The 19383-nt window shown below is 34.4% G+C and overlaps 1 protein-coding gene across 9 annotated transcripts in view; it reads right to left on the reverse strand.

Moving 5' to 3' along the window:
* KIAA1109 (KIAA1109 ortholog) overlaps positions 1-19383 on the reverse strand; it is a 196994-nt gene that overhangs the window by 162839 nt on the left and 14772 nt on the right. For all 9 annotated transcript variants that reach the window (XM_043487162.1, XM_043487171.1, XM_043487179.1 and 6 more), the window contains 5 exons: positions 18039-18169; positions 15320-15436; positions 14235-14313; positions 13042-13106; positions 4710-4896 (listed from right to left, as the gene is read on the reverse strand). In XM_043487162.1, the coding sequence (XP_043343097.1) occupies positions 4710-4896; positions 13042-13106; positions 14235-14313; positions 15320-15436; positions 18039-18135 (545 nt within the window). In that variant the 5' untranslated portion in view covers positions 18136-18169. The remainder of the gene's footprint in view (positions 1-4709; positions 4897-13041; positions 13107-14234; positions 14314-15319; positions 15437-18038; positions 18170-19383) is intronic.

Below are 19383 nucleotides of genomic sequence, written 5' to 3' on the forward strand. Positions count from 1 at the left end.
CTGTTGACTTCCTCACAATACACATCATTAATATCAGCTGTACCTTTACAAATATAGCTAAAGACTATTCAGTAACAAAACAAGGACTATCTAATGGAACACTGATATCCCTAAAATGTCTCATAAAATGGACTCTTATCACATATCAATTTTTACATAAGAAGTTATAATAGAAAAGCATATTTTTAGAATGGCAAACTTTAATGACAAAAGTCTAAATTTTCATGTGCTGTCATTATATCTATCATTATGTCCATGACACGAAAATGTAACATTTTACAAAAGAGCAAAAATTATAATTAAAACAAAAATGACCAAGATACAAGTTACTTAGATGTTTTAAGTGTTTCAAGTACTTCTAACAGTTCAGCTGATCCTTTTCTTTCCCTACTCCCACCACTTGGTGACACAATAATTTTCTTTTAATAAAATTAAAAAATATAGACCAAGAGTTAAAAAAAAAAGAAATTCAGTTCAGTTCAGTCACTCAGTCATGTCCAACTCTTTGCGACCCCATGGACCACAGCATGCCAGGCCTCCCTATCTATCACCAACTCCTGGAGTTTACCCAAACTCATGTCTACTGAGTCGGTGATGCCATCTAACCATCTCATCCTCTGTCATCCCCTTCTCCTCCTGCCTTCAATCTTTCCCAGAATCAGGGTCTTTCCAAATAAGTCAGCTCTTCGCATCAGGTGACAAAAGTATTGGAGTTTCAGCTTCCAATGAACACTCAGGACTGATTTCCTTTAGGATGGAGTGGATGGATCTCCAAGCAATACAAGGGACTCTCAAGAGTCTTCTCCAGCACCACAGTTCCAAAGCATCAATTCTTCGGTGCTCAGCTTTCTTCATAGTCCAACTCTCACATCCATACGTGACTACTGGAAAAATCATAGCCTTGACTAGACAGACCTTTGTTGGCAAAGTAATGTGTCTGCTTTTTAATATGTTGTCCAGGTTGGTCATAACTTTCCTTCCAAGGAAACTGGCTACACACAAAGTACACAAAATTCAAGAAATGAAAAATTCACAGCAATTAACTAAAGATTTCATTTGAAAACTTGAGGCACATCTCTTTAATAAATTCGGTAACTCCTAAATCATACTTCTAGAGCTGTCTTTGTAAGGTGGCCCTCAGTGCTTAACAGAGAAGGCAATGACATCCCACTCCAATACTCTTGCTTGGAAAATCCCATGGACGGAGGAGCTTGGTAGGCTGCAGTCCATGGGGTTGTGAAGAGTCGGACACTACGGAGCAACTTCGTGCATTGGAGAAGGAAATGGCAACCCACTCCAGTGTTCTTCCCTGGAGAACCTGGTGGGCTGCCATCTATGGGGTCGCACAGAGTCGGACACAACTGAAGCAACTTAGCAGCAGCAGCAGCCTCAGTGCTTAAAACTAAACTCAAAACTAACCTCACAACCAGCCCCTATCCTCTTTCTCCAGGGTTCCCTACGTGCATGCCAAGTTGCTTCAGTCATGTCTAACTCTCTGCAACCCTATGGACTGTAGCCAATCAGGCTCCTCTGTCCGTGGGATTCTCCAGGAAAGAATACTGGAGTGGGTTGCCATGCCCTCTCCTCCAGGTGAACTTCCCTGACCCAGGGATCCAACCTGGGTCAATCTGCATTGCAGGCAGATTGTTTACCACTCACGCCACCTGGGAAGCCAACTAAGCGTGTTGTTCTCCAGTCGCTCAGCCGTGTCCAACTGTTTGTGAGCCCATGGACTGCAGCACGCCAGGCTTCCCCGTCCTTCATCATCTCCCAGAGCTTGCTCAAACTCATATCGAGTTGGTGATGCCATCCATCTTGTCCTTTGTTGTCCCTTCTCCTAAAACTAAGCATGACCACTGTTTAAATTAGAAATTTGGATTCATTGTTGACTCGCTCTTCTTATTCATTCTCCACATATACTCCATTATCTCCTAAGCATCAATTTGCCTAAGTGTATCTGGAATCCATCCACTTTTCTCCCTTCCTATTGCTGACAAGCCAGTTGACGATCATCTCTACCATGAACTGTTACAACATCCTTTTATCTTGTCTCCCTGCCTCCAGTCTTACTTCCCTTCAATCATAACACAGCACTGCTGACCTGGGGTAAGGCCACATTTCTAACAGCGAATCCTGCTAACCATGTTAGTTTAATTTATCCCCACCTCAAGTAATCCACTCCAGCCTCAGTAACAACTTCTCTATTGCATATGACATTTCTTCTCCATGACCCTGCATCTCCTTCTCTGCTTAAGTCATTTATCCTTAAGGCTTCAAACTTTCCTGATCCTTCTGTATGTGCCCAGAGAATTCTGTTTTGTCCCTGTTATATTTCTTGCACTAAAATTGTCTATTAAGAGTTCGAACTCCCATAGTAGGCTGTAAATTCGCCCAAGAAGTTGTCCTATTCTATCTCCAGTACCTAAGCTCAGTGCCTGGGATATAATATGCATGACATATTTAACTGAGAAATAAACATCCTCATCATCTACTTTAAAAAAAAAGGTGGCTTCCCTGGTGGTCCAGTGGTTAAGGGGTCCACCTTGCAATGTAGAGGATAATGGTTTGAGTTCTCACCAGGATGATCCCATGTGCCTCAGACCAACTAAGCCTGTGTACCACAACTACTGACCCTGAGCTCTAGAGCCTATGCACCACAACTACTGAAGTCTGCGTGCTGCAGAACCTGTGCCCTACAACAAGAGAAGCCACTAAATGAGAAGCCCAGGCACTGCCACTAGAAAAAGCTCACATGCAGCAATGAAGAGCCAACACAGCCATACATAAATTAATTAATCTGAAAAAAACACAAAAACTATTTTGTGTACAAGGCTGCTTCAACATTCAAAAATCAACAGCCTATAAGTGAAAAATCAAAGGATCGTACCAAGAGATACAGAAAAATCTGACAAAATCCAATGCTTACTCATGATTAAAACCTCGTGGTAAACTACGAATAGAGGGGAACTTCCTCAACTTGATAAAGAAAATCTACCAAAAAAACTACAGTTAACATCATACTTAATAGTGAGAAACCTGAAGTTTTCCCACAAAGACTAGGTACAAAGCAAGGATGTTCCTTGTCATCACTCTCCTCCAAATTTGTACTAGAAGTGTTCTAGCTACTGCAATAAGATTTAAAAAAAAAAAAAGGAAATAAAAGGTATACAGACTCAGAAGGAAGAAATAAGACGAAATAAGAGTCTTTCCTTGAAGCTGACACAATCATCCATGTAGAAAAATTGCAAAGAAGTAACCAAAAATAGTCTTAGAACTAATAAGTAACTACAGCAAGGTTGCAAGATACAAGATTAGTAATATACAAGTATCAATCACTTTCCTACGTAATAGTAATGAGCAAATGGATTTTGAAATTTAAAACATATTACTATAACACCACAGAAAATTAAATACTTAGGTGTATATTTAACAATTTTTATATAAGATCTATGTAAGGAAAACTATAAAACTCTTATGAAAGATATCAAAGAGAACTAAATAATTAGACAGACATTCCATGTTCATTGATAGGAAGACACAATACTGTCAAGATGTCAAGTTTTCCCAACTTAATTTATAGATTCAATGCAATCCCTATTGAAATCTCAACAAGTTATTCTGTGAATATCAGCAAATGGATTCTAAAGTTTATTTGAAGAAGCAGAAGATCAAGAATAGCCAAGAAAATAATGAAGGAGAAAAGCAAAGTTGGAGGAATGACATCAGTTGATTTCAAGACTTAACCACAAAGCTACAGAAATCAACACACTGTGATATTGGTGAAAGAAAATGAATAGGTCAATGAAACAGAACCCAGAACCTAGAAACCAATAAAATTAAATTATGTAATTGTATATGCACCTTAACTATGTATATGTATTTTTAGACTTGTGAGTGATAGTTGCTCAGTCATGCCTGACTCTTTGCAACCCCATGGACTGTAGCCTGCCAGGCTCCTCTGTTCATGGAATTCTCCAGGCAAGATTACTGGAGTGGGCTGCCATTTCCTTCTCCAAGGGATCTTCCCGACCCAGGGATCCTGGATTGCAGGAGAGTTTTTACCATCTGAACGACCAGGAAAGCCTACTATTTAAGAGACATTTCTAAGTATAAAGACAGGTCAACTTAAAAAGTATCAGCAGATACATGCTTGACTTTATCTTATAATCTATAGACAATACATTAGAATATGTAATGAATCCATACACCTTTTCCAAAAGAATACCCAAGATAGAAGTAGCAATAAAGTTATAAATGAAAGTCATCAATCAGATGAAATAAATTAGATGAAGCTTTTCTCTCTCAAAAAGACAGGGACTGGGCAAGTGGTCAGGAAGGAAATACAATGTGCTTTTAACTTTGCATGAAAAATAATGTTTAGACTTACGTGTGTGTATTTAAAAGAATAAAAAACAAATTGATAGCAGTAGTTATCAACACGAGAGAAGTAGAACTGGTAAGCACAGCAGACTGGACAGCTTAAGCTGAGAGCTAATCTTTTTTATATAATTCTATATATTTTACATAATTCTAGTCTGTATTATTCTATATAACTTTTAAAGAATTTTATAATTACTTATGAGAATAAAAGTTCTAGTTAATCTACAAGGAAAGATTAGGCTGTGTTCAGGTGAACAGCGTTAATAATACTCTAATAAAAGCAGATGTTTAAATGTTGGAGATTAATAAAGTTCAAGTGTGACAACAACCTTTCGATTTTGGACTGGGTTCTTGTTCTTCCATTTTCTCGTGTTTTATCATCTTCTTTCTTGGGTGGAATTATTGTTGGCTCCAAACCAAACAATTCTTGAAGATGTCCATAAAGATCCGAACGATTATACACATGAAATTCAAAGTCATTGACTGTGATGTATAATCTAGTTTCTGCTTTTGGATCTAAAGATATCAATTACAAAAAAAAAAAAAGTTTTTAGTCAATTTTTTAAAAACTTTGTTCAAGTTTTAAGTCAAATCCTTTTCCAAAGTTAAAGTAACTCAAATATTTATTTTAAAATAGAATTCTATGATAAAAGGGAATTACATTTTAAAAGCAATAAAACATTGACAAAACAAAGAAAAAAAGCTGATGCCACTATAGTATTTTAGCCTGGCATTCCAAAACAATTTGAATTTCTACATCCCAGTTGTATAACAACAAAAAGATTTTATGCCAAGAAGAGCACAATGCAATTTACAGAGTAAAACTTTACCCCAATATGCCATAAGTGTATACTAAAATATACATAGTAAAATGTTCAAGTTATAATACATTAAAATATGACACTAGTATTTGAACTTGTGCATCATAGAAACTATGACTTTATAAATAATAGTTTGTTTTTAAAAACTACACAAGGTTAAATCAAAGATTTCATGAACTGTAGGCTCAAATATTAATAATAATCTCAAATAAAAGATGTAACTGTATTAAAACATTCAGGCAAGACAAAATAATAGTTTAGCCATTACACAAAGTCAGGGACCTTTAGTTCATCCTCAAGAGCTACAGATATTCTGAGCCATGTCCTCTGAACTCTTCTGCAGATACTGAAACCCTATAACAGGGAAGAAGTTAACTGTATGCTGTCCACTAGTACACAGACCGCAGATCAGCTGGAACCAGAAGGGTGATGATGCTGACTCTCCATTACCCCACCACCAACCAACCAATGAGAAGAATGTCTGTGAGCTGATCACACCCTGCCCTTTGAACACTGTAAGACTCTCTCCAAAGTGGGACACACAGTCTTGAGGGCATTAGCCCCCCTAGGCTGCCAAAGCAATGAAATTATTTCTCTCTACTTCACCCAAAACTCTGACTCTGAGATTTAATCCAGCACCAGTATACAGAGGCCGAATTTCAGCAACACACAAATACAGCTTCTTTGGGGGAAAAAAAAGTTGGGAAAACCTACACTAGATTCTCCAGGAACTAGAAAAAGACAGTAAGTAAACAGTAGAAAGGATGTAAGGCTGAATTCCTGTAACACTGTTTACAAATGCTATGATCTAAGGCAGTACATTAACCACCCTTAGCCTCATTCTCTCTATAAAATGAGAATACCTCTAGCTACCCGTAGGATGATTATACCCGAAATACTAGTTCCCTTGCCTTAGCAGGTCAAATTCTTACTAGTCATATTGATTTATAACAAATCTTCTTCTCTTTAAATAATCTTTGATTTCATAGTGTGATATAATGTTCATCGTAATAAAAAGAGTTCATCTCTACTGAACAGTTGCTATGTTCCAGGTACTGTTCCAGGTACTTTACTCATAGAATTTCATTTAATCCTCACAACAAACCTAGCAGTCAGAGCCCAAGATTATATAACTCAGAGGAAGACTAAAATCCAGGTCTCTATAATACTGGTTCTTAAACACAAAATAAAATTACTTATCAATTTTATCAATAAATATAATGGTTATTTCAAAAACAAAAATGTTATTAACCGCTGAAAACAAAAATGTTGTCAAAAGGGTCCAGGTATTTCTTTGCATTTTACAAAAAACTGATCAACAGTCATACCTTAAATGCAGTATTTAATTGTTAAATTCTGGTAATACTAGATTTCTCACTGACATTTATCTCTCCTGGAAATTTTAAAAGCAGTTTTTAGGTTTCATTCACTCTGATGACACTTGGAGTCACACAGAAAATGTTAATCAATATGTAATTTAAGACAGGTATAATTAACTGGCTCTTTTAAATCTCTCTACATTAATAATGTTCTACCCTTGAAGGCAGAAATCTTCTTCTCATACTTCTTGTTATCTAACATTCATGTAATGAGCTTCCCAAATTCATTTGTTAATAAATTCATTGTTATTCAGTCACTAAGTTGTGTCCGACTCTTTGCGACCCCAAGGACTGTTGCACACCAGGCTCCTCTGTCCTCCACTATCTCCCAGGGTTTGCTCAAACTCATGTCCATTGATTCAGTGATGTTATCTAACAATCTCGTCCTCTGTCACCCCCTTCTCTTCCTGCCCTCAATCTTTCCCAGCATCACGGTCTTTTCCAATGAGTGGGCTGTTCGCATCAGAGCTTCAGTTTTAGCATCAGTCTGATGAATATTCAGGGTTAATTTCCTTTAGGATTGACCAGTTTGATCTCCTTACGGTCCAAGGGACTCTCAAGAGTCTTTTCCAGTACCACAGTGTGAAAGCATCAATTCTTTGGCACTAAGACTTCTCTATGGTCCAACTCTCACATCCGTATATGACTACTGGAAAAATCACGGCCTTGACTATATGGACCTTTCTTGGCAAAGTGATGTCTCTGCTTTTTAAAACACTGTCAAGGTTTGTCATAGCTTTCCTTCCAAGGAGTAAGCATCACCCAATAGATTTAAGTATAGACAGAAAAGGCTCTTAATAAGCAGTTAATTTATGGAGGAAAAAAGTAAATAAATGTTGTAGAACAGTGTAAGTCTTCTGAACAAATAGCTAATTAAGACTTACTTTCCAAAGGGAAATCAGAAAAAAGGCACTATTTAATTATGTAATTGTGACACATGTTATTTGTAGTAAAAAAATCTAAAGTACAGAAGTGATACCAAGGCCTTGCAATATAGTCAGAATCAAGTCTACTGACCTTTTAAAAATTGTTCAGGGATTTTTATTTCCTTTATTTATTTAACAAACAAGATTTAGATGCTACAAATTTAACAGTACTAGATTATATTAGGCTAAAACTTCTAAGCAACAAAATAACAGGGACATACTTTACCATTACCTTTTCACTCCTTAATAAACTAAGAATTCCTCTGGATAAGAAGAATGCATGTCTAGCTAATCAGACTAGTATGAATTTAAACACTATGATATATCACCATATATTAAGAGGTAATTGGTCCTGCTATTTGTTTCCCAAAAGAATCCCTTAAAATTAAGTATCCTCAAAATAAAGATTTTTGACTGATATCCTCATTAAGCGGTGTTTAGTCAACAACCATCAACTACAGATCACTAGTTCATGACTTAGAAAATATTTTACAACAAATTCTATGGTAAACAAATCAGATGTATTATTTTTTTCTCTTCTGTAGAGTTGGACAGGTAACAACTTTAAATCTGCTCCTGGCCTAAATTATCTCACCCAAGCTCTATGGCATAATAGTTTTGCACTTGACACTCTTTTCTCCTAATAGAGGAGTTCTAAAACTTCCTAATGAAAATCTTGACCCTGCTCACAGAAGGGGCCTATCTCCTTAGATGGCTAGCAGCCATGTATCTACTCAGACACATGCCCCAGTTAGGCTTCTAAATTTTCCACAAAGAAACATCAATCATCTCTACTTCCTCTTGGTTAACTATCAAAGCACATGGATCTGCCCTTTGTAAGCAAGAAATAATAACCAGACTGTAAGGTCATATTATTGAATACAGCCTACTATTTTAACCCATATTCTACAATATTGTACAACTTTTTATCAAAAGCTTAGTTTCTGGCCTATTCACTCCTCTATACACTATATTCTAAATGATGCCCCTTAATCATGCCAGACTAATAATGTACTTAGACCAAACTGATTATTCCTGCACTGCTATTTGGCACTGTGTCTTTACCTTTGAAGGATGTGACTATGAACACATTGTTAAGAATGTTATCCTTTACAACAGAGAATGTATTTTAAAAGCATATGGAAGAGAAACCTCTATAGCCATTCATCAAAGCTGTGCTCCTCATGGGCACATACATGTAAATTTTCAAATGTAGGTAAAACTATGAGCAAATAATTACAATTATAAAAGTGTAACTGATATAGCCTACCAACTTTTAACATCACTGTAAAATGGAGTTTTGAAATCTTTTTTCTACTGCAAACTGCTGGCATAAAAAAAAATGAGAAAGAACAATTTAGACTAAATGTTCTTCAGTATTAAGAACATAAAATATCCAAAAATCATGATCATGTTTCTGCTCTACATTATGGACAATTACAGAGAGGGCAGAAACAGAGATTTATGTTAGCATTAAGAGTGACAAAAAGAATCTGAGACATAAGGAAATGACAGGGCAGAGCCAGTCAAGGAAAAAGCAATATTAGAGCAATTTATATTAGACTGGGGTTATGCATCTTAAGTAGTGATTACATTTTGCTATATTCCTTGAAATAAGCTAAGCTTATGTCACTCCCCTGCCCCAAAACCTTTCATGACAGTGGCTTCCCCATGTTCAACACCCTCCATTACATAGCTTCCATCTTATCACCTATTATTCCTTTACCTTATATTTACCACCATATGGAGTTGTGAATTCCTAAACACACCTGTTCTCCAACCTCAATGTCATTGGTCAAATCAGTTACTCCATCTGAACTACCCTCCCGTCCACTCCACCTATGCCTGACACAATCCTAGTTACTGTCATCACCAAGCATGCTACTTAAGAGATGGAACTTTCACAACAGCTTTACCATTCTGTGCGTGTATGCATGCGTGCTAAGTCACTTCAGTTGTGTCCGACTCTTTGGGACCCTATGGACTGTAGCCCACCAGGCTTCTCTGTGCAAAGGATACGCCAGGCAAGAATACTGGAGTGAGTTACCACTTTCTCCTCCAGGGAATTTTCCCAACCCAAGATCGAACCCAGGTCTCTTATATCTCCTGCATTGGCAAGCAGGTTCTTTACCATTAGCACCACCTGGGAAGCCCTCTACCATTCTGCCTCCTTGACAAATAGACAGAACTTTAAACACCATCAAATCATGAATTTGCTGGGACCACACTAAGTGGTCCATATCAAAGTTGGTAATTCTGAGGATGGTTCACTGTTTTTCCTCAACACACACTCACTGTTCCCTTTTTTCTTTAATTACAATTGTTTGTATGCATGTATTCCCCCAAATAGATTTAGATAACAGTCTTTATTTTTTATACCCTCTCCAGATTAGCACAGTGATCAGTAAAGTGAATGCAAAATAACTATCTGTTAAATTAAATAAAGATTTTCACCAAAAGTTACCTCTTTCTTAAAGAACTTGGGTCAGTTTTTCTTGACCCTCATTCAAGAATTTTGGTGAACAGCAAACCACTTTAAGGAGATGTTACATTTCATGATAAAATGAAGTAATTATTTTCTTCAAAACAAAAGACTATAAACAATTTAAGATGGTATCCCCCACATCAATGAAAATTCTGAAATGGGCAATCCCAGTAGGCCTACTTTACAACCTGCAGTTGCCTCTGGATACTGCAAATGTCTTCATTCCTCCCATAAGCTGTGATAAGTGTTTATTTATACATAAGACTCTTCAAGAATCCTCTTGGGCCACATTTGACAAGGCTATTTAACAAATACAAGGGACACTAGACTGGAAGTTAGCAGATCTGGGTTTTTGTCTTGATTTTAACAGCTATAATCACAGGAATTGATGATTTTTCCATCTGCAAAATAAGGGGGCTTTGAGGACATTAGTTGTTACCAAATTGATGATTGATTTTGAGAAAAATCAGTTGTTTTCTATGTTCCTTGGAATTCTGGGGTCAGGAGCGTTGGGTGGGGTAGTGTTAGGTCAAATGGGCCTCCTCAACCCACCACTTCCCTACAGCTTTATCAGTTCACATTATCATTTTAAAACACCAAGGGGAAAAAAAATCTGGAATAAAACTTCTAATGCAAATATACAAATAGGGTGGGTTAGTTTGTTTTACCACAAACAAGCTACATAAATGAAGAGAACTTTTTTATTTTGGCTCCACTGTAACCTTATTTTCGAAAGTTTATGTTAACTAACATGTAAAAAAGAAAAAGATTAAATCAAAACAGCAAATACCACACAGACTCCAAGATTAACAGAAGCATGACAGGCTGAGGAAAAATACTCTCCTAAAGTAATCTATCTCTAAGGCACAAGCTAGATGGACTTTTCAAACTAAATCTAGGGTAGAAATACTGGGCATGCCCAAAATTAAGTGAATGTGTTAGAAACTAGAACTGAACTCCAAAGAACCTGGCTCTCAGGAATGAGCTTTAACCATCTCTAAAGTGTAAGATATCTTTAATTAAGTACCACCTTTAAGACTTACAGTCAAATTAAAGAAAGAATCAAGAATATTCTCTCCACAATACCTAAGCAGTGTAGGAAAGTGCTTCAAAGTTCTAAATGTATTCAGATTTCATATTAATAAAAAGTCAAAACTTAAAAACAAAAGATTCCCAATGCACTAATATATTATCTAAAGGACATTTTCTTTTCCTGTGAGAATGCTTATAATAACTACTAAGAAATGAGGTAAAAAGGTTGGTTTAACAACCAAAATTCCAAAACCACAGACTAAAGAAGGGTTATGACACAGCCACTCTCAATCACAGATGAGAGACTGCAGAAAGCCTATTCCAAAGGTCCGCAGAACACTTTCGTCTTAAGAAGTCATTCAGCTTCTGTTCAAAATTATCTAATATACAACTCTAATTTTTAGAAAACTTTTTCCAGAAATGAAATTTGTCCATTATTCTTTCTAATAATTTTGGTTTCATTAACTCCACAGATGTCAAATTCTAACCCATTAATGCCAACATTTTCAAGGTAGAGTAAATTATGTATTATATAGGAGGGATGAAAGATATGTGGGAGCAAGGCAATGATAGTTTAAAAAAAAGACTAAACAATAGGGAAACAATAAGGAAATCTAAAAATAATTTAGGATAGCTCAAACTTTTGCTAAGTTTTCAAACTTCCAGAACTTTAAAATCTGTTTTCCTATAGAAAAAATGGTATACATCATGATGAGATTCCTAGGGGAGCTCACACACACACAATCCAACATTAAACTGGAAAGTTCCAAAATTATACAGAAACAACCACCATTTCAAAATTTCACTGGGGAGCCTGAAACACAGGTCCTCATATCCAAGAAAAGGTGGAGGGGTTTCATTCTCTTTTGACCCTACACTCCCAGGCGGCACTTAAATTCTCCTTAAAAGTAGTTATCAAAGTATGGTCTAGGGACCTCTGGGGGGATCCCGAGACCCTTTCTTGGGGAACACAAAGTCAAAATTATTTTGATAATATTATTATACTAAGATATTTGACTTTTTATCAGTCATTTTCAAATGAGTGGACAATGGGATTTTTTTAAAGGCTGTAAGAAGTATATGAATATGAAAACAGAGGTGAGAATTCAATTACCTTCCATTAGGACAGACATTTAAAATATCTGCAAAATTTAAAACTATGTCAGTCTTCTCACTATATTTTTGCTTTGGAAAAATTATTCTTCATAAAGTGTGCTATTTATTTTAACATGTAATGGATTTATTAAAGACGTTTTTGATGATAAAAATGTTTCTACAACGATCAGGCTTAATTTTGAATGAAGCAAATATTAAACAGCTTGATAAATAAAAGCTTGCTGGAATCCTCAATTATTTAGAATGTAACAAATCCTGAGATCAGAAATGTTTGCCAATTACTATTCTAGAAAGTAAAGACAAGGTCTCCTCTCCTCCAGGCCACTGGTGTGGTTAATGTAGAGAAGAAAGTTATAGGCACAGACAGGCGCACCTAGAGTTGTGAAATGAACAGGTGAGCAGAATATACTGAGATAAAATTCTGATGATAAAAAGCGGAAACAGAAGAGAGTCTAGAGGATGCACTTCCTCTTTTCTACACATCCTTACCATAGTAGATAAATGTGAATTAGTAGCAATGTTACATAAAAGTATGAATAAAGCTAAGAAGCTGAAAAGATAAGTATCTTAGTAGAGTGATCAAAGAGTGCTAGGAAGCCACTTTAACCACAGTATGGGATTAAGTCCGCAGATATAATGGGAGGTAAGACTAGAAATGTGGGTAAGGGTCATGCTGAGAATAACCCTAAATAAACAATAGACTAAGGAAACTAAATTTAACCATGCAGAGGAAAGCTGCTGAAGGATTTTCAGCAAAGGAATGTTAAAATCAGTTCTGTAAACTCCAAACCTTTTAAAAATATTTTTATCTATTACCAAATGGGAAACATTTCAACATCTACAAATGAAAATTCTGATTATATTACTGAAGATTTCAAACACATGAAAAAATGAAAACTTACCATGTTGCTTCTGCTTTGGATTATACATTTTCCACCACCGAAAAATTATAAATCCATCTTGAATTCTAAGCAGGATAAATTACAAAATTGAAAGCTTAAGCAACAATTTATTTAACTCATTTCTTAGCTATTATAAAAAGCAGGCAATTGATAATAGGTAAATACAGAAAACTGGACACTAGCATACTTAGATGTTTCATACTCTTCCAATCAAGAAAGGAAAAGAAGATCTGCAAAAGCTTATAGAATCTTCTATTTAGGTAAACTGTAATACCAAATAACATTTAGTAGGAAAATAAAGTGTTAACAGAAAAAACTTTTTCTTTTTAAAGTTTTATTTTTTAAATTAAATTAAAATTATATAAAAAAAAAAAAAAAAAAAAAAAAGCCAAATCTTGAAAGGGAGATATTAGCACTCAAAGGGAAAACTTTTAAAGACTTTCTTTCATTTCTATAATGACATATCACTTCACATCCCCAAAGGGTGGAAGTATAGCCTAACTTTCACTTTTAACTTGGAAAGTCTTGGACTCACAAAGAAGTTAGCTCTACTGTTATAAGTGAGGTGTGAGTGCTGCCAAACTCTAGTGCTTCTCAACTAAGTATCTTCAAGTTTTATCCAAGTAATGAATTTTAAGAAAATCACATAAATAGAGTAAGCTTTTCTTTCAATGCTTACAGAAGACAGAATATATCAAACATATGAACTATCATTTCTCATTATATTCAATTTTCATCTCTTTCTTAAGGTAAAACTAGAAATGCTATTAAGGTTAAATTATTCTAAAAATTGACTATCTATAAAAAGGGGATAATAGATAAGAGATATCAACACCCCTGATCCTTGCTTATATAACAAATGACCACAACGAATTCTACAACAAAAATGGTCAAGTAATCTAACGCTCACTTTTCAAAACTAGGGATGATATGAGATTATTCATTTCTATAAGCTGCTATTCAAATATGATTTTTTTGGCCAGTGTAAACCTTAGCTAAATCAATCCACTGATAGAAACATTAAAAAAAAAATCAATTCACCAGTATGAGTCACTGAAAAAAATGATTGCTGATTTATGGTTTTATTTGAAAATCCAACATTGTTACTCTGAAAAAGCAAGCCATATTCAATTCAGTATTATAATCAAAAAAGTTTGTAGTATTTCAGATTTAAGATGGATATTTATTTTTACCTAATAGACATGTCTTCTGTAATGTAATAGATTTCACGAACCATGACTTTTCCAGAAAGAACAGAGAAAGAAAATGAACCTGTTGTAGGGAAAAAAAAAAAACCACACAACAGCAATTAATGTAATTGTTTTGAAAAACAGTAGAGCCCTAAAAGCTTTAAATAATCTTCACATTCAATTTACTCAATAATTAAAAGTTCTTTCCTTACTTCTTTCCTGATATCCTTACAACCTTACTAATCTTGTCATTTTTCCCTCAAATATAACAAAAAGTGCCATAGATATCATTTCTATGAACTGAGTTACTAAATAATTATATGAGGACATGAGTTTAACAGCTACTTCCTATGAGTAATTCTCTTAATTAGGCACAGCCATTAAATGATCCCAAAGCAGTGACTAATTCACCATTTTTCTCCATTAATTTTGGTGACTCCAGGAACCAGTCATTGCCTCAAATTAATGAAAGACTACTTATGTTTGAGAGAACTTTTGTTTATGACCACCAAGAGGTACTCTAAGGAAGATCAGAAATATTCTATTAGGTGAACCCTCACCTCCTTTTCCCAGTGGTTCAGGGTTTTTCCAAAGAATATGACTTCCTAATATACCCTCCTATCTACTTGCGTACTTCCCATTTATAAGTAGTCAAGTTAAATTAATAACAGAAGTTACAAAATGAAGTACAAAAGATGATTCCACTTAGTTATAAATCTTTTAAGTATCAGTTTTTTTAAAAAAAAGCAAAACTTCATCAAGCATTAGAAATTTTCTTTGGATGGTAGAATCTTGAGAAATATCCAGTTCCATATTTTATATGTGTTCAGATATTTCAAATTATTTTAATGAGGATCTCTTGTAAGCCAAAAAAGTCAACAGGTTACTACAGAAACACTTTGAGAAATAAGAATGAAGTAAAGGACATAACCAAATGGTAGTTCAACCCTAGTCAGAGTACTATATTAGAGAATTTCAGGTAGATTAACTTTCATGAAACAAAAGTAAATTTCTAAAGCTACTGTCTGTTTATAAAATAAACTTACAATTTCCAGATTACACAGAAGAAAAAAATTACTCAGACTTACCAATATGAATATAGCCATGCTTGTATAACCTGTTAAGAACCAGTGTTAAAATAAGACCAACATTCCGAGAATTATAATACGTGAGATAAATAATCCATCCACAAGACAAAATAGTAGCTGTTGGAAGAAAAGAATGCAAAAAAAGGATCTCACTATACATCTCCTTTTGATCACCTTAACATTTTAATAAAAATTTGTTAGTAAAAGATCATTTATCATGTTCAGAAACGAGAGGATTTTCTTCCATATGGTAACATGTCCTCTTACAATACCTGAATTTTTAAAACCAAAGGTTGATTCTACTTTACCCATCTTTCAAATTCATTCTCTTTAGTCATTCACCAGAAAAATACAGACTTCAATCAGATCAAGTAAAACAATGTTTCAAGTAAAACCGCTTTCCTTTATTTGTTTCATTTTAGACTACTTTGTACAGTTTCAGTTATTAAACATACACAAAGTATTCTGGGAAGAGAAAGCCCATATTTCTGAATATTCTGGGGAAAATCTACCTTTATTAGACTCAGAGTTCATTCCTAAGCTATTTCCTAAAGGCTACAGTCACTTACAAAGAAAACTGATGATTTTTTTTACATCAGAGAAAAGTCGCTTTTTAACAAAATCAACAATCTCTGCTTTTAAAATACTGTTGGAAAGAAGGGAGAATTTTAACCTACTTAAAGGCATATCTATATTAAATAGGCCACCAAATATTAATACTATTATGTTGCAATTGGTAATAACTTAGTTTTAAAGAACACCATTAAATACGCTTCAATACATGCTATTCTATATTTGACCATTTTTCATGAAAAGTTTATAGTCACTTATAAAATTTGTAATATTCCTCCCAAAAAACCTAGCTCATTAATACATAAATGAAAAAATACAAGAAAGCATTTTTTGATAAATTTTCTTTTACTTATGCATTTGAAAAGTGTAACTATTTTCTAGATTAAGACAAAGTAATATAAAGCAACTCAATATGTAATCTTTTAGCAACATTGTATTAAGTTTGTACTTTTAAAAAATTATGTTAACGTAACTAAAACAAAGCAGTCACTGAGAGTCAAAATACAACATTACTTACAGTAGCTTAGACTGATGTTAATAGCTTTGAGGTAGCAAGTGCTATGATTTACCCATAAAATTTATTTCTAGAACAATTCTTTTGAACAATTCTTTTGATGATACAATATTGTTTTAAACTTAAAGTCATCCTGTATTAATTTTTACCATGAGTCACTGTGTGAATAGCAAGTTGCTATGGGCTCTTCAGAAAGGCAAAGGTATTTGCTGAGAAAGCATGCTTTCATCTCAGAAAGTGAACCACCTGGGAACTGTGGCCCTTTAAGCGTATAATGTCCCTCCCCCCTCCATGCCCTTCCATATTGTAAGACCATTAGTAAAACAGAGAGATTAAACAGCCCCTCAATGTTTTCCTGGTTGTTGCTATTATTTTCACCTGAAAGAAAGGAGCTGTATACCATGCAAAAAAACAGAAATTCTAAATGATAGGAAAGGGGGCACATAGGATATAAGAAAGATGTCTGCCTTTAATTAAACTAAAAGATAATTTTCAATGCTGTTTTTATGAAATTATATTTCATAATATCTTTTTGCACTTCATTTTACTTTTAAGTTTTCATTATGATAATTTAGAACAGTTCATGTTCATCAATTAGGGGAGAAAAAACAAAGTTTAAGTGGTAAGCCAATCCTACCTACAAACCATAAATCATTACAATTCCCTTATATACACTTCACCTCTATTGTAACCCTACCACACAGCATCATGAAAGAAGCATAAGGCTACACTCAAGGAAAAAAACAGCTGTGTAACCTGTGTAAGTTATTTAATTTTTATGGGTCTCAATTCCCCAATAGGTCAGTAGGAGAATATCAGCTACCTTCATAATTCTGCTATGAACATCACTGGGATAACATACGCAAAACGCCTGTGGCACACGGTACACAGATGTCTAATAAATATTTCCTCAATAAATATTACCATTACCTCCCTTTCCTCTCTCACTCCATCTTACCCTTTCTATTTTCCTCCCTGCACTTTTCTAATTCCTATGCTAAAATTCAAATTAAATAGCAATCTTCCATGAAACATCCTGGACAGTAACAACCTATAGTAACTGCTCCCTTCCTCAGTACTTGATGTATTTCTCCTTGTCTGTTCATATTCATTCACTCACTCATACAACTTCCCTCTCTCTGCAATTTAATTATATACTGCTTTGTATTTTTTGTGTACACCGAGAAAAGTTCTGGAATATAAGCAAAAAAAAAAAATCATTACTGGAAAATTCCACTGTCAGGTGCATAAAGAGTGAGGAAAGAGATAAGATTTAATTAGGCAAAAACATTTACCATGAGGATTTATCACTTTATAATAAAACAAAAGAGTCTGCATGTATGTTGGGATGGGAAATGGAAGAGCTGATCTGAAACAGGAAAGAAAAGCTAGGTCTCTCTTATCATCCCATTTCCCCTAACACAGACAAGGAAGGAGTCTAAGGAAAACAGCCCTCAAGAGCAGTTTCCAGAGCAAATATTCATAGAAACACAGATTAAAATACTTGTCTCCAAAAAAACAAACAGATGATATTGTAAGCATTCTAACTTCAGTGAACTACTGCTTAAAATCTGGCAGCTGTTAATCCATACACAAAAAATAATAAAGTACAAGAAAATATATTCTACTTACCAACAAGGAGCCAAACAACATTGGAATTGTGTTCTGTAAGAAAATCTTCTAGTTGAGTGATACTAGGAACAATACTCTCATTCTTCCTTTGATCCATTACTAAAATTTTTCCAGAATAGCATCTAAAAGGCCTGAAAGAGTTCAAAAGTTAAATTTAGAATTAAACCTATGTAAGGGGAAGCAGGTGAATTTAATAAATGTGAAAGTTTATTAAATCATATTGTTTTCTTCAATGACAGGAATGCAAAATATAACGAACAATAATAACAAAGATGTCCACATTTCTACATAAAATATAAAACAATGTATCATATTTTTAAAGTCCTAATTTCACTATTCTAAGTATGACTAGAGGTCCAAGTTCAATTACTAAAGGCTGGCTCAAAATAAGAGGGACATAATTAGTCTTAAATCTAACCAAAGATATTTATTCTCAACAATCAGGAAATAACAGTCATTTATATTAGACAAATTCATCTAGACTTGTATCCAAAACTGCTACTTAATTTTAATGTATTTAAATATTAAGCTTTAGTAATCCTTCTTAACTTCTATCAGCTGTGTATTCCCATTATTCCATGAAGAAACAATCTTCTTAGTTTAAATTCATTCTAGATAGAGTTTGGACAGTAAGCAGATCTCCTGCTATCAGATGCTCAGCATAAAATATAATACACGTCAAATTGTGACCGGACATGTGCAAATGTATTTATGTGTGTGTAACTGAGTATGTGTGTGTACGTGTATATGTGTGTGTATGTGTATATATATGGACTGAGAATCAGCAAAAAGGAATGCAAGTTCTTTTTTTTATGATCTAAGAAACAAAAAATTATCCCTCTGATAGTAGAGTATTAACATGACTAACCCAATCCATCTATAACAAAATTATCTTGTGATAAATCAGGAAAAGGGGGAGAAAAGCTAGACAAAGCTACACAGTTAGTAATCCTTTACGACCAAATAGCATACATGACTTTTATGGAGAGTCAGAAAAACAGATTTTAAAATAGAAAGATATGTGAAGACAACTTTCTATTTGAAATTCCATACAGTTAGCTTATCACCTTCTCAAAATGTTTTTCTGTTTACTCACCACAAATACTATCTTCACAGGTCACAAAACAAGTTTAAAAACTGGATGAGACAACATTGCAAGATAATGTCTACAAGAGGATTACAACATTTCATATTTCTGCGTGGTTGAATACACTATAATTTAAAGGCAAATTAAAAATTCATTTTTAAAAAATAAGTTCAGTAACAAAAGGTTTATTATTAAAAGTATATGAAAACCCAGGGCAAAATTGCTAGGGAAACTTTAATGTTTTCATTTTTCAGTACA

This window comes from Cervus canadensis, chromosome 1 (genome assembly GCF_019320065.1).
Source record: "Cervus canadensis isolate Bull #8, Minnesota chromosome 1, ASM1932006v1, whole genome shotgun sequence".
Lineage (NCBI taxonomy): Eukaryota > Metazoa > Chordata > Mammalia > Artiodactyla > Cervidae > Cervus > Cervus canadensis.